This window comes from Chelmon rostratus, chromosome 23 (assembly GCF_017976325.1).
Source record: "Chelmon rostratus isolate fCheRos1 chromosome 23, fCheRos1.pri, whole genome shotgun sequence".
NCBI lineage: Eukaryota > Metazoa > Chordata > Actinopteri > Chaetodontiformes > Chaetodontidae > Chelmon > Chelmon rostratus.
The window spans coordinates 14,833,135-14,849,466 of record NC_055680.1 but is presented as its reverse complement, the minus strand read 5'-3'; the positions used below and the strand labels follow the sequence as shown (position 1 = coordinate 14,849,466).

General features: G+C 42.8%; 1 protein-coding gene across 2 annotated transcripts; it reads left to right on the top strand.

Annotated features, from left to right (window-relative positions):
* The first annotated feature begins 698 nt into the window (after window positions 1-698).
* rab39bb (RAB39B, member RAS oncogene family b) lies at window positions 699-14,378 on the top strand. 2 transcript variants are annotated; one of them, XM_041964548.1, is made up of 4 exons: window positions 699-1,112; window positions 5,411-5,678; window positions 10,067-10,211; window positions 11,168-14,378. In XM_041964548.1, exons 2-4 carry the CDS (start codon window positions 5,464-5,466, stop codon window positions 11,411-11,413), a joined length of 606 nt encoding a protein of 201 aa, XP_041820482.1. In that variant the 5' UTR covers window positions 699-1,112; window positions 5,411-5,463; the 3' UTR covers window positions 11,414-14,378. The 2 variants fall into 2 exon arrangements, with proteins under 2 accessions (XP_041820482.1, XP_041820481.1); XM_041964547.1 differs by having other exon boundaries at window positions 10,067-10,247.
* Window positions 14,379-16,332: the final 1,954 nt, after the last annotated feature.

Here is a 16,332-nt window from a genome sequence, read left to right as displayed (position 1 = left end):
CATCTCTGACCTCAGCTGGCCCTCACAAGCGCTGAAAATACAGCAGGCACACACAGGAGCCTACGTTCAGTGCCGCGCGCGTAGAAACTACACCTCCCACCACGCCGCTCGTCCGCTTCCGCTCCTGCGCACTGGCGCATGCGCGCAGGGGCGGCGCACTGGCGCAGTGAGTGTGCAGCTTCCGTCTTGTTGCTACAAACACAACAGCATCAATTAATAAAAAAAATTAAAAAATCAAATTATATTACTGACCTGAAGCAGAGCGTTTGTGTCTTTAATGCTTTTTCATTATATTCTGTCACCAAAGTCCGCTTTTATTCATTTATTTACTCAATTAAAGATACTGAAACACATTCAGGCCCTTGGCACACTCAGGTATCATGTCCCCAAAATCATACTATAGGAATTTCTATTTCTTTCTCCGGAAACTGACAACAACAACAGCAGTAATAATGAAAATATTAATAGTATCCACAATCTTCTTATTATTTCGTTGCACTGATTATTTTCTGTTTTCTGTCTGTTTCAGGTTGTTCTTCCGTGTTGCGCCTCTTCACGGTCCTTTACGGTAGTGGTACTGATGCGGGATGAGTCAGGCTATAGGATGCTGCTGCTCCTGCTGCCATTTCATCAGCAGCGACCCCCTCACAAACACACAGCCAGCCCAGAAATGAAACGGCGGGGTTCCCCTCCGACAGCCAGCATCCTGCCCCTGTGAACAGAATCTCTCCTCGGGGTGGAAGCGGAGACGAGACGCTCGCTCGCGGTTTTGCCCGCAGGATCCGCTTTTTTTCTCTTTTTTTGTTGTTTTCATCGCACCTGCTCTGGATGCGTTTTTCTTTCAGGTCTCGATCGGGCCCGACGCCGAGGAGGAAACCAGCCCTGACTCCAGGGCCTGCTGCCGCACACCGGCCTCTGCTCTCGGGGCTTTGAGACAAACATCGACTCCCGGAGGTTTTGAGAGAGTTTCGGTGGTTTTGCTGCGCCCTGCCGGATCGATCCAGCCAGACTCGTCGGTGCCATGGAGCCCACATCAGCCTGGTCCTGATCGGCTCAAGGAAGCGGCGTCAAGAGGAGCAGCCATTCTGGCCTAAACTCCACTCCTGCTCCAAGTAGGCTCATTTTTAGCATATTTATCATGTTATTAACCCTAAAAGTGTCTCCTCTAGAAAACATAAGGCCTGCTAATCAGCCATGATGTGTCTAATAATAGCCTGCAGTAAAACATCTCTGCTATAAGACGTTTATGTGGAGTGATCTTTATTAGACTCTGAAAACATCAATATTCATATTTATAAATGAATATTATCACACTGGATGCTCACAAACGCAACAGCGAGATTAAAAACAGGTAAATATCAGAGATGAGACAGACGTCCATGTGTGGACACATCGATGCTGGAGCTCCACACATCCGGTGTGGGAGCCCGTGAGGCTGCTATTCACCGGGGATCGGGCCACTAATGTTTGCATACCGACCGAGCGACGCAACCCGACTCCACAGAGGGGCTGATGGGAGGCTGCGTGCGTCTGGCCCCCTGCCCGCCTGCTCAGGCAGAGCTGGACCGTAAAGATTTACAGCTGGCACCATGTGTTGAATGGCAGCGCTCAGAAAACCTTCTACTAAGCAGAGAAGCACGCAGATCTTGTACTTACAGTAAGTACAAGTAGCAAAAATACTGTGTGAACAAGCAAAAACCCTGCATTCAGAATTGTACTTAAGTACAAGTACAAAAAATATTAAAACTACTAAACGTAGCAGCATTATATTTAGCCTTTTCCATTATTGAATAATACTTATTGATGCATTAATGTGTACTTATCACTTAAATGTTGCAGCTGGTAAAGGTGGGGCTTATTCTTTACTCTATACTCTGCTGTAGTGTGTGAATATCAGCAATACAATCTTTATCAATAATAACAACATCACTGTCAGATCTATAGTTAGATGACCCTTTTTTTAAGATGTTTTTGTGACATTTAAGACAACCTGATTAAAAAAAAGATGGGACACTGTGTGACACATCAATTATTTTTGACATTTTCTCAATTGAAAACAGCACAAAGTCAATATATTTAATGTTTCAGCTCATCAGCTTCATTGATTTCTGTAAATACCTGCTTAGTCTGAATCTGATGCAGCAACATGTTTCAAACAAGTTGGGACAGGAGCAACAAAAGACTGGGAAAGATGTGGAATGCTCCAAAAACACCTGTTTGGAACATTCCACAGGTAAACAGGTTGATTGGTGACAGGTGATAGTATCATGATTGGGTATGAAAGGAGCATCCTGGAAAGGCTCAATGGTTCACAAGCGAGGATGGAGCGAGGTTCACCACTTTGTGAACACAGTCAGGCTTGTATGTGAGCAGACTGCTGCACTTTGCCCAAGACAATGTCCCCTTAGCGACAATAAAGCTGATTCTAATGTATTTTTATATATATATATATATATATATTCTGTCTTTGTTTTGTTATTAATCTGATCTGAAGTAACTTAAGGTATCAGATAACTGTATCAGAGTAAAAAGTACAGTGAACGTCTCTGAATTGTGGTGGAGAAGAAGCCTAAAGTAGCAGGAAATGTAAAAACTCAAGTACAAGCAGTATAAAAAATGCACTTAAATACAGTACTTGAGTAAATGTTCTGGAAAATCACATCATTTCATGGGTTTCCTGGATCACAAACACAACCTTGGGTTAAAATGTCATAAATAAACTGATAAATCATTAATGTGAAGGGCAGCATGGCAACATGTAAGCTATATTTACCGTTTTCTATTATCAGAATCAGGTTTATTGCCAAGAAGGTTTTCACATATGCCTCTGTGCTTACAAAAAAAGAGAAAACGAAAGTACTGCAAATCAAGAAGCATAAATAGAAAAGTGACAATAAAACATGAGAAGTATTATAAAGACAATTACAACAGAACATTTTTATTTAAATGAGCACAATTTTGCAAAGTATTGACCAGGGAGCTTTTTTCATGCATTTTCACCTAAATGTTACGTTTTAAGAGTGCTTTATGTGGTAATGCTAGTGTCTTTTTGTTCTTAAGTAAATTAACATATTCTTTGAAGTATTCAGAGCCTTTACCAAAGTAAAAGTATACTTAGAGTACCAAAAGTAGAAGAAATGTTCAGAATGACCCCGTTCACATTCAAAAATTCTGCTACAGTCCAAATATGTAAGCAAGCCAACCGGGTCACACGTCCAAAAGCCAAAGTCTCGTATCAAAAAGGGGCATTAGGCGGCGGCCGTTAATCCAAAAAGCTGGCTTATTAAAACATCAATTGACGCCATCGAGTGACGAGAAAAAGCGTAAGAGGATTTTCTGATATCTCGTGGTTTTAATTGAATCACGCACCGAAAACAATGAAGCACAGTAAGCCAGTTATGTGTGTAGGAGGGGGATGTGTGGGCAAACAGCCAATTAAAGGTTATATTACAGTCAGTGAGTCAGGGGACGGCTAGTCCAGGAATATGTATTGTCTTAATATGTTTTGGCCCCTGTGACTCCTCAGGGTTTGGAGTCAGTAGTAACAGTGATGCTGCAGCAGGTTTGGTGTTATTTTGCAAAGAATATGTTTATTACTGAGGACTGAATGCACAGTCGAAGTCATGGGGATGTATGTTAGTGTTATAGCTCAGTGAAAAACAATAAAATAAAAGATTACAAGGCTGTAAAGTTATTATTAGTGGCCAAAGACGACCAGACTCAACGTGTATTCTGTAGGAATGTAATTGAGGTAGAGGACGCAGCTGAATTATTATTACAGCTATGATAGAAGATGCAGATCCATAAATCACTACATGTTAGAGTCACATTGCAAAGCTACTGCTTTACTGTATTGAGTTTTTTAGTTAGAGGGACATTATGAATATAAAAAAAAATCACCTAAAAGAGCCCTGAGAGCTCAGCGCACTGCAGCTAAAGGCAACACAAGACTGAAACAGACAAATCCCAAACTAAGAAAACGCAAAGTGAGAAAACAACCACATACAGAAACTCTGCAAGTTTCCGGGTGACGCTAAAAAGTGATGCACACGGCTGGAACATGCTTTGTGTAACTGGTGGTGGGACAACAAGCAGAGAAATATCATCAAACAAAGAGCACGTGACGGGAACATTCGGCTGCATGTTTCCTGTTTTTTTAATAGAGAGGTTACAGGAAATCATATGAATGTTAGGAAGTAGCATAATATCAACATTAAGTCACTACCACATGCAGTATAAATCCCTATATGGTTATGATATTATACACAGTGGTGGTGTAGATATATTTTAATGCTACAGCATAGAAGAAACACTCTTATGAATCCAAATCTGTGTAAGAATAAAAGCATGAGCATCAAAATATACTGAAAAGTATTATATGCAGAACAGCCCATTGCAGAATAACATATGCACTAGTGAATTCATACATGCATGTTTTCATCACTTTAATGTTGCAGAGCTCATTTTTATGTCTTTGTACACTGCTGGGTAGCTCAGTCTATAATAACACATCATTCACTCATCAGCTGATTAGACTGTATTAGTAATTTAAATGTACAAAGTAACTAAAGCTGTCAAATAAAAGTACTAGAGTAGAACTATGCAGTAGCATAAAAAGGAAACGCTCAACTACATGTAACTCAAAATTGTGCCACAAGAATAAAAGTTGGCCTACAGTTGCCTCGTAGCCGGAGTGGCATACAGTTTTGGTTCATCCAAGTATGCCCACCGTGCGTAAAGACGCACACAACTCATTCAGCGATACCGTTAGCTCTCCTCTAGATAACCATCTGTTTATAAAAATCCACCTGATATACACATGAACTGAACACACAGTCTGCACACCATGCCCAACGAGGCGCCATCGGTCTGCCCAAAAAATCTTCAATCCGTTTTCCGACATTTTGCCAGACAACCATATTAGGCCTAGTTGGAAACGTAATATTACAGTAAAGGTCTACAGTTTTTTTAATGATTAACTAAAAGAGCAAACTCATGCGCAGTGGCAAAAAGTCACTGGATGCTCTAGAAAAGTGTTGAAAACGCGCATGAGCCTCTGGCACATCCGTGTTGTTGAGTGAGTCGTGTGCGTCTTTACGCGCGGTGGGTACACTTGGATTAAGACCTGCCGTAGCTGCGTGTTAGTGGCCTACCTGTGCGCTCTAAGATAACACGGTTATCTCGTGCACCCGAATGAACCGAAACGTGGGAACGACTTGTATCACGTGCGCGCAGAACAGCACTGCGAGCGCTCGACGTCGTAAAACGTGGCCTCGAGATATGTTTTTGTCTCTGCGGCCACACCTTAGCCAAATATTAGGAGGAAGAAGATAAACATAGAGAGATGAATATTCTAATGCTGTTCGTGTCTCTCGCTCTCTCTCTAAATGCACGCGCTCACCCAACGCAGACAGACAGACAGACAGACAGCGGTGACGAGCGACAGACAGGCGCAGCCAAGTCATGGAGGCGATATGGCTCTATCAGTTCCGGCTGATCGTCATCGGGGACTCCACGGTGGGCAAGTCGTGTCTGATCCGGCGGTTCACGGAGGGCCGCTTCGCCCAGGTGTCGGACCCCACCGTCGGCGTGGACTTCTTCTCTCGGCTGGTGGAGATCGAACCGGGAAAGCGGATCAAGCTGCAGATCTGGGACACCGCGGGGCAGGAGCGCTTCAGGTGAGAACACCTTCAACAACGTGTTTGGCGCGGTGTTGTGAGTCTATACTGAGTTTAATGCACAGTAATACCTGAGGGTTTTACTTCACTGTATTACTATAAAATGCCATTAGTGGCCGCAGAGCATTGTGTGGTGTGCGTGGTACTATGTGGTGATTTGTTTGCATGATATGAGGTGTTAAGTGTTAAAATCCTTAAGTGAAAGTAACTGTAGCACACTATAAAAAATATTCCACTTCAACAGAAATATTCAAGTAAAGTACAAGTACCTCAAAACAGTACTTGCAGTTATTAGATGCATTTATTTACATCCCACCACTGTGCATGGGCACATTATAATATTATGTAATATTTCAGTATAAAGACATAGTGGCAATGTGCTGAAGACAAAGCAAACGTTTTATTTGCGTTATGCTCGGGAGGTTTGCAGAAACACGATGTTAAAGGTGGGCCGAGTCATTTCGGAGAAAGAACATGCAGTTTTTGTAGACAGCCCCGGCTCTGTGAATGGGAAACAAAGAGGCTCAGAGAGCACCGCACGACACCATTCCAGCCAATCAGCAACAGGTGGCGTGCATGCTGGTGCACAGGGCGACGGCAAGGGGAAATAGGGATGTTAGTATAGAAAATAGGAGGTGCTGCAGGTCTCTGCAGCAGCAGCAGGTATTCACAATATGCTGCTGCGCTGCCAGGTGATCTCTGGGAAAGGTAGTGCAGAATGAAGGCCTCTTAGCACCACAGATGTCCCCGGACACAGAGGGAAACGAGGAACTTGTGGTTCATCCCTTTTAAATCTGATTAATTTGGAAACCGAAAGAGTGAAATGCTTCCTCCCATCTTGTAGGCATTTAATCGAAAAAGAGTTAAGATTTAAGAAAAGAAAATCACGATTAAAAAATTTCCAGGAAAGATTCATGTGTCTGACGTAGAAGTGATGTAGTTGATATCTTAAAACTGGATGATTAGCACTTTATGTTAGGGAATACATGTGAAGTGCTTACAACTGAGCCTGGAGGTCTCAGAACTGGAATTACTACCCAGGACTCGCTTGCTCAACAGAAAGAGCAGTTATTCAAACGAGGCTCGGGGTGAGGAAACGACCAAAGGGGATGTTTCTCATGAGTAAACAGGTGAAGGCGCTCCTAATAGCGTTCACATGATTCCGCCTAAGGAGGAATAAAATAAACCCGTTTTTGGGGTTAAAGGTCTGAAGGGGAATCTTTATTCAAACATGGTTTTGTCTCACATTATTAAAATAAGTCATTTAAAATGAAGCGTTGGCGAGCCAATCAAGTTGCAGTTTACATCCATGTCTGTCCAGACTCAGATAATGAGCTGAACAAAAGGTATTGTGTATATTTTTTGGTGAAGTGGAAGTTCTCACCATATCGACTCCAGTGAAAAACATGCAGCACAGAGGGCTGATAGAGAGCGTCATCACATGGTGCAACAACAATCACCTGTAGATCGATATCGGCGGGATGCTAAACCCCGACGTCGTCACTTCAGAGTACAGGAAATGCAAATATGTCCTCACCAGCGTGCTGAGGGTGTGACACCGATGTGCATCTCAGAGCCTGAAAAGCATCTTTCACACATGCTCGCACACACGCCCACTCACGCTCGTCATCTCGACAGAAGGGGACCGGTCTCACCTGTCGGCATGGTTGGCGTCTCCATGGCAACCGTGACACCCCCGTTTCAGTTCTTTTTTAGGAGCGCTGTTAAATGACATAGCCACCATTTAGAGAAAGGCGGTATGTTTGATGTGACACGTAGGTTAAATGAGCTATCGTGTCGTCTGAAGCTTTAATATTCTTTAAAATACTATAGAATAAAATTACTTCTTGTCCTCTGTTGTAGTACACCAATAATTTGGGGATTTTTGGACGTTAATTGGACAGAATAAGCTTCATGAAAACATCAATTTGGCCTTGAGGAAATTATAAAAGCATCGTTCAGTTTTTTCTGACACCGAAAAGACCAATTGATTAAGCCAGAAAATAATCAGCAGTGATCATAACTTGCAGTTTGTTGAGCTTACCTCACATTTGTTTGAAGATGTCACTCTCGTCTTTATCACCCGTGAGTGTAGTCTTGATATTGGCCCTTTGGAAGAAAATATGACATTGGATATTTTTCTCTCTCCATGAAAAGAAAACAATGATTTGATTTTATCACTGAGCTGAATATATCTGATTCCTCTGTGCCATAGAGCTCCTTTGTTGCCCAAAAACTATTAAAAACACAAGTGAGTCACGCTGTCGCACTGGCTGATGTTGCTTTACTCCAAAAGTGTGTCAATCTGCGACGGAAAATAGTCCCCAAGTCCCCCACTATTCTACTAGTAACATTTGATCAAAAATTTTAGACATTGCTGAAAGCATCAAAACTACATATCTGTGAGCTGGTTTTAAAGATTAATGTCTTCAGTAGGAACAAACGGGCTTCGGAAAGCGTCGCAGAAAAGCAGATCGAGCCAGGCAGGAAGTCAGACACAGGAACAGCGTCGAGAATCCAGGAGATTTTCAAAATAAAACACCCTGTGCAGACTCCCACTCGTACATCAACAATAATAATAAGTTAACAACATTTAACTCGAACGCGGTATTTATTTAGTAGGGTTTAAAACTCCCAGCATGCTTTGAGCCACTGAGGTGGCCATTTTGACTCATGTACTGTAGCCATTTTGGGGAAGCATTCAAGTTCCAGTAGTAATGGCATTTTTTACGTATTTTTATTTATGACACTGCAGTGTTCCTCTCCACTGATCTGAATCCACCTCGTCTCCCCTGTCAGTTCTCGTCTCCTACTGACGACGCAGATCTCGTCTTCGTCACTGCTATTAGCTGTGTGATCCTTCCTTCCATAGCTGTGTGTGTGTGTGTGTCGAATCAAATGAATCACTGGTTCTAAATATTTGCCACCTACTCCTCTCTGACTGCTTCCTCTCCGTCGACTAACCCTCCCCTCTTCCTCTTTCGCGGCACGTCTCTCTTTCTGTCTCCAGCCGAAGTCTGTAATTTTCCTTCTCGTTATATTTGTGTCGACGCTCCTCTGTGAGGATGTCGTAGGAAGACAGACGCATCATCGGAGGGTCGGCGTGTCGGGGTGTCACATCTTGTCAAAATCTAGCGCCGCTTTTCCTCCCAGTCGGGCTCCGCTGATACAAGCTTTTAATGGCTGGCTGCTGCATCAACGTTGCCAATGTTAGCAGTTTTTGTACAGTTATTCTTTGTAGATGCATGTTGGACGAACAGTATTTGCCATTTAATTTATTTAGAATTAGTCAGAACCGCCAAGAATTGGTTAAACATCAATTAAAATCAAAATCAGGCCACTCAAACAACTTTTTAACAAATTGAAACAGCCATTTCAATAATTATAGTACAATAATGTGGGACTATTGTGCGATTTAAATCATCAAAACTGGTCACAACGGCTGGCACAAAGATCTTTTGGGCACAATCCTTCGTTCCGCCTACGTCTTCTCTCCATCTAATTTGATCCCAGCTTCTCAGCTCCACCGTTTGACACCTCCATCACCTCTGCTTCTTTCACACCCCCTGTCATCACCTCCCTCCTCCGATTAGCTTTTTCCTCTGGATGTATCGTGGCTTGTTCCTCTTCACATCTCCCCGAGCAAACAGTTTTTGTCTTTTCCAAAACCTAAAAACCTAACAGCAGAAGTGTAAAGAGTCCGTGTGGTTTTTGGCTGTCAGCTGCAAATGTTAGCACGGCCAGCTAACTACTGTTGTAAGCTAAGCTAGTGTTACCTCAAAGTTAATTCCAAGGTATTTTGTTTGCTAACAAAATGTTAAGATAATAAAACCTCCACTAAGAATAGCACATAGCTTAGCATTTCTCTACTGTGTGGATGATGGTTCTAGATGGACTAGCTGGACTAGATGGAGTGTAGGCTAATGCTAGTGGGTCTGTGCTGTTCTTTATTATCCTGGTTTTGGGTAAATTTATACTTCAGCATCTCGGTAAATGAAAAGTGGTAAAGTCTGAGCTTTAGCTTCAGTATTTTAGCATGATAGCATGTGTGCAACCGTCAAGTACATGTTTAAGAAAATTCTCGTTTTAAAACAATTTAGCTGGAAAGAGCATTTTCAAGGAGCTAGCGCTCAATTAGCAACATCTACAGCTGATGAGCCTTTTTTTGTTTATCTCTGAAATCAAGGGCTCATTGTTTGAAAAATTACGGCTGATTTTGAATGCTAAACCTGCTAACATTAGCATTAACATTGTAAACTACAAAAAGCTTCATAGGTGTAGCAGCAGTGTTAAGTAGTCATGGCTCAAATGGTCAGTTTGCCTGTCTTCCTTCTTCCTTGTATCTGGAGCTGATCTTCATCTTCCCCTCCGTTCTGCACCCTCTGCAGGTCCATCACCAGGGCTTACTACCGTAACTCGGTGGGCGGGCTCCTCCTGTTCGACATCACCAACCGCCGCTCCTTCCAGAACGTCCATGATTGGCTGGAGGAGGCTCGCAGCCACGTCCAGCCGCACAGCATCGTCTTCCTATTGGTGGGTCACAAATGTGACCTGGAGGCGCAGCGCCAGGTGTGTACAGTGTAAAGACGAATGGAAATGTCAACACAGCCGTATTCACAAGGCTTGAGTTGGGTTAAGATTCGTTGCTGGGGGCAGTGGCTGTTACGAATGTTGTGTAAGCCATAATTTACCAAAGTCTGCAGCATTAAAAATAACTTTTCGTTCACATTTAGATCAGCACACTTGGGATCAGAGGCAAGTTGTCATCGTTGTTTGAGCAAATCTCTTGGGGCAACTGGCAGACTGAAAGCGAAAATATCACCATTGAAATGTAGACATTACATGACAGCGCAAAACGCTCTGCACAACAGTGTGTCCACACTCATGCAATGTTGCAGGAGTCAAATAAACCAGGAAGTTATGTCGCCTAAGGATTCCCACCTTAGCTGCTTCGCTCTGATCTTGATCTGTTCACTCTCAGCACTTAATCCTGAGCTGGAAGGTTCGTTTAGAAGACGCTGCAATATTTGTAAGTGATGCTGCTCAGTCCAGGTGATTTGATGTTTTTGTTCAGTCCCGTGTGGTTTGGTTAAACTGATCTTTATCAGTCTATGAGTGTGCAGTCTGCCTTATTTCATCATAACCAAAATGCTGATTGAGACACTGTCTAGCAGCTTTGGAAGCAGCGTGGTCACGCACACGGTTCATGCATTACTGCACTCAGTGGTTGCAGGATGTGTTTCATTCATCTGGAATAAATACCGTTAATACCAATATTTTGCATGAAAAAAAGTGTTGATTATAGATTGTTTTGTGCAGGATCCTACTTCAAAAGAAGCTGTTTTGGCATGATTTTGCTTATAGTGGATATATCTCTGATCAAAACAACCACGTCGGGACCCTTTAAAGGGAAGTGGTCTTGGCCCAGTCGCAAACGAATTCTGGAGCAGTTTGAGTTGTGTTTCATCTCATCTCATTTGATCTTCCAGGTCACCCGTCAGGAAGCAGAGAAGCTGGCGGGGGCGTATGGGATGCGCTACGTGGAGACGTCGGCCCGTGACGCCATAAACGTGGAACACGCCTTCACCGAGCTGACCAGGGACATCTTCGCCCTGGTGCGGTCTGGCGATATCACGATCCAGGAGGGCTGGGAGGGCGTGAAGAGCGGGTTTGTCCCCAATGTAGTTCACTCCTCGGAGGAAGTGACCAAGAGCGACCGCCGCTGCCTATGTTGATCTGGGAAGAGTTTTGCGACTGAAGGTGGAAAGGGGAGGGATCCAGGAAGGATTCAGAGGGGAGTGGCTGTCGGACTGAGGTGTCAGCCCTGACTGAAACTGTTGGTAGCCCTCTATTGCTCTTTCTTCAGACTGGATACAGAGGAGTTTCAATGAAAAGACTGGCAGAAGGCGGAGAAGAACACCTTGAACGTGGGTGGACAGCTGAAGGGTTGTGCCCAGTTCTGTATACCTTTTATTTCTCAGAGAGGAGGGATCACAGATGCTCATTTACTCGTGAGGGCTCCCATGATTCAATTCCTTTAGTTTTGTTTTGGGCATCTTGCCTGAAAAACCATCCCTCCAAGTCTCAGAAAGGCCTTAGAAAGAGGATCCATTGTGGTTCTTCGCCAAAATACGATGATACTCTTGACTTGATTAATCCTTCTTTCTCCTGTCATCTCTTCCTTCACGTCTACTTCTCAACCTTCTCCTCCAATATGCAATTACATGATCACATATGAAACGATCACTTTTACGTTGGTGCCCGGCATCCTCCTAGCACATATCATAAAAAAAAAAACGTTTAGTCAGCACTGTTAGGTTCAAACGCCATCGTTAATAAGAGTTGTTTTTCTCTTGTGCTGACATTTTGCTCCACATTCCACCATCAGAGCTCAATGGAGGAGTCCTGGAGGCTCTAAATGTAACGAGGGGGGGGGTGATTTCCTTCCCGGAGCTGTGATTTTGTTGCCAGAGACCACATTATTTCTGTTTAGGCCTCCAGTGAGCTCAATGACATTGACTACATGGTTACGTCCACTATCATTCTGCTAAATACAACAAACCATCGTCACCCATCCAGTTCCTATTGGACTCCTTAAGCAGGAGGAGACAACGTGTACAGCTTAGATGACCGGGGCGGACTTGTTGGACTAGCTTAACACCTCCTAACTGTCTGCCTTTAACTGGGGACTTGTTAGGGTGGACCAGTAGGAACGTTGGATCCAGAAAGCACCTTAATAGCCAAGTCCACCTTAACTGTGGAGCCTCATTTGTGACTTTTGAAGGGTGCTAAACAAGTTGTAGATAATTTATTTGATGAAAGAGAAAGAGAGGGACCAGACCACGGACTCCACAAAAGAACCACATTATCCACAATGCACGCATAAGGACAATATAATCATGCAAAGAAAGTCCCGCTGGCAGGCATTACAGATCCAAGCACGGGGGGAACGACACGGTGAAAATCTGTTCTCAGCAAGTGATTTATATCCTTTTTATGTGTGTGCGCAAGTGTAATATCTCATCGAACCCTTATTTTCATTTTATTACACTCCAATGCTACAGGTCGATGTAACCGGCATAGCTAGTTGGGAATTTTCTGCCCTGGACGGTGGTTTTAGATGCTGAAAAGGTGTTAATGCATCTGTCTTGGAGAGAATTACACTCAGCTGCCAGTTTATTAGGTACACCTAGCCAAAATGAATGCAGTCTAGCACAACAGCCGTGCTGTAAATCCTCCTCGGAGGTCGTTATGTTCATTTTTTGCTGAAGCTGTTTTAGAAAGTTGTTGATTCAACTTTATGATCGTTTTGGAGGCTGCAGTTTGTGCTGCTGTTGAATTTGATTGCGTTATACTAAGAGCTGTTTCTGTTATTTAGCCTACGCTCTTGGATAAAATAGTATAAACACCTCCGATGCAACATAATTTAACAACACCACAAACTGTAGCCTCATTAAATTGAATTGATGCCGCTCTAAAACAGCTCCAAACAAAAACTGAACATTATGCTCTTTGTGAAAGTGGGATTTATTGCCGGGCTGTCGTATTAGTCTGCATTCATTTTAGACAGGCGTACCTTATAATGTGGATACCGGGTGTGCAAAGTCTTCATTCCTTCCCAGTGTGACTCTGTCTGAACAACAGTGTCCGTCCTCATTGGCGGCAATGAGCAGACCCAAACTGTGTCACATTGGACACAACACCACTGCTGTGGTAACGAGACGAGCAGCGAGGTCACAGCAGGTGTTTGCCATCACCAATTAAAGACATCGCTGTTCGGGCGGTGGCCAACATGCTTAAAGGTCTAAATCGCCACTTTCAGCCCTGCGTGGTTCTGTGTGCGTTCACCTTTTACTTTACTTTTGCTTCATTAATGTTTTCACGCTTTCACCCAAGACGGCAGACCAGTTAACTGACGTTTCTTTAAACCCCAAGGAGAATCAATCAGAGGCGGTGAAGGTCGAATGAGTCGGCCGGTGACGCGTCAGCTCAGCGGTAACACCTGTAATCTATCAGTAGATCCCCGTTCAAACAACATGTTCTCATGAGATTAGCGCTTCTCCAAATGTTTTATGTTTTCGTGAGCCACATCAAGATACTTATTACTGACAAGGAACAGAGACTTTTAGCATTGTTAGCAACTACATGTACCTTAACTTATCTACCTTAAGTACCTGGATGGCTTGGTGTAGATTCATATTTCTAAGCACCTTTTTTTGCAGAATCCTTAAACATTTTTTTTTCCGGATGGATCCAGTGTCGGATCCTTGCTTTGATCTCTGCCATATTTCTTGATTTTATCCGATGCCTTTCATCATTAAAGTCATCTGTAGATTAGCGTGGAAACTGTAAGTGCTTCATTTTCTCACGCTGTATGCCTTCTTTTTACACGTCTCCAAAGAGTTCTGCTTGTTTTGTCTTATTTTTACATGAATGTATCAGTGGGGTGGGGGGGGGGGGATTTTACACCGAGTTGTCATGTAAGAAATGTGTGAATGAGAAACATTTCCAGTCAAAGCGACGCACCCTTTCCTCTTTGTACTTCAACAAAGGTGATCTGTTTTGAGACTTGATGGAAATTATTCAAATGACAGTCCATTTACACTGCTGTACACACTGCGTTACTCCTAACCGAAATGAGATGTTGCCAGACAGAAAAGATTGATCTGCATCAATCCTTCCAGGAATAAAAAAGAAAAAAGCCTGACTTCTCCCCGATGGCCTTGTGTTTTTGAAATTGAGCACTGAAGTTATATTTTATCCCACAACCCCTTTAAAACACAGTCTGCTTTCCTTTTCGCTGCTCGCTGTATGGACAGCGTTGCTTTCTGCTGAGACACTTTTAAACGTTTCCAAGTGGCCGTCATGGAGTGGACGGTTCAGAAGTGTTAAGGTCTGTGTGGGCGGGTGTGGATGCAGTCTTGTGTGTGTGTGTGTGTGCAGATCCTGGTGGCTCTGCTCTGTTGCAGCCTGCAGCACCCAGTCGGATATCTCTAAGATCTGTACTTCTTCTTCTGAGATGTCGTCTTAAACAAATACAGTAGTTGGGAAATGTGCTTATTTGCTTTCTTGCTGAGAGTTAGCTGAGAAGATAGATACCACACTCTTGCCTGTTTGTTAAATATGAAGCTACTTACTTAGCTTAGCATAAAAACGTCTAAAAAAAAAGGGCTAGGGGAAAACAGCTAGCCTGATTCTGTTCTAAGGAAACAATATCTACTCACAAGCATATCTAAAGGTCAATTAACACTGTATTCTGCACAAAAACCAAAGAGTAAAAATGACAAGCCATGGTTTTACAGAGAGTCGTATGTTGGATTATTTCTGCTAGTCCACTGGTTTGCCTGGCAACCTTCTTAAAGCCATGTAAAACCAGGTTTGGTTATTGTACAGAACAAACGAGACATAACGTGTTAATTCTTTACCTTTAGATGTGCTAGTTGGTGGGTTAAGAGTTTTTACAGTAGTTTTTATGCTAAGCTAAGCTAAGCAGCTGTGGATTGTAACTTCATTTTTAGCGTACTCTTTTTAGTGAGAGTGGTGTCAGTCTCATCGAACTATCAGCAAGAAAGCAAAGAAGCATACTTCCCACTATTCATTTAAGTAGCCACAAAACAAAAAGCTTTTAAAATGTCATGTTTGGAGTTCACGTTTGACTCCCTCTGGACGTATTAATTTCACTTTGACACTTGATTCCATGATTTCTTTTTTTAAGAGATGAAATTACAGAAGTTGGCTTAAAGCACTCTGACAGAATGCAAAAAATATGCAAAAAAAAGAATGTGAGGGAGTGAAAAGGTGATTCAGATTTCCTTTGCACTTTTTACCCTTTAGCTTTTGGCTGCTAACCATCGCTGTCCACTAAAAACATTTATCCCCGAATTTGGATATTTTTTCACAAAAATAAAAGATAACATATCCCTCATGAGTTGAGAAAGCTCTGCTGCTTCTTAGGCTAAATAAACAGTTTTAAAAACCAGTTGGACTGTCTGAAAAAGCCTTGTCACAATACATGGTTGTATCAGACTGCATCTTTAATTTTCTTCAAACCAAATCTACTCAAATTCTAATCTTAATCTTAAATTTAAATTTATGTGTTTTCATTGAGTTTAGATGCATTTCAATTTCCCACTTTCAGCGCTGTTAGTGGTCAGCCAAACATTAAGCCCAAATGAAGTCTTATCTAAATAGTGATGAAGTGTCTCTTAATAACATTAAAATTATGGATTTGTGTTGCTTTCTGACAAAAAGATGCCATCGTTCAACACATTTTCTCCATCATCTCTCTGTATTGTGCTAAAAAGTGCCCTGAATGTGTAATATGGACCAAATACACGTCTTCTAACAGAGTCAATCAGCCAAGTCAGGCCGGATCCTGAAGCGTGTTCAGACAGCTTTCAGCCTATTCCAGTGAAACACGCTTCAAATCAGATGTTGAAAATGTCCTTCTAGAGCTTCAAGGAAAACTAAAAGTCCGTTAGAGGAGCCTCTTCTTTCCAGCTTCTGAATGTCTGGAAGTGGTTTTTACTTTGAGTGAAGCCAATCAGCTTTCTTCCCCGACTCCAGTGAGTCACATGACATGACTGGACTTGAAAGAAGCCACTTTGGCCGACTTGGCAGCCCACTCTGTCGAGTTTGTCCCATTTTTCACACA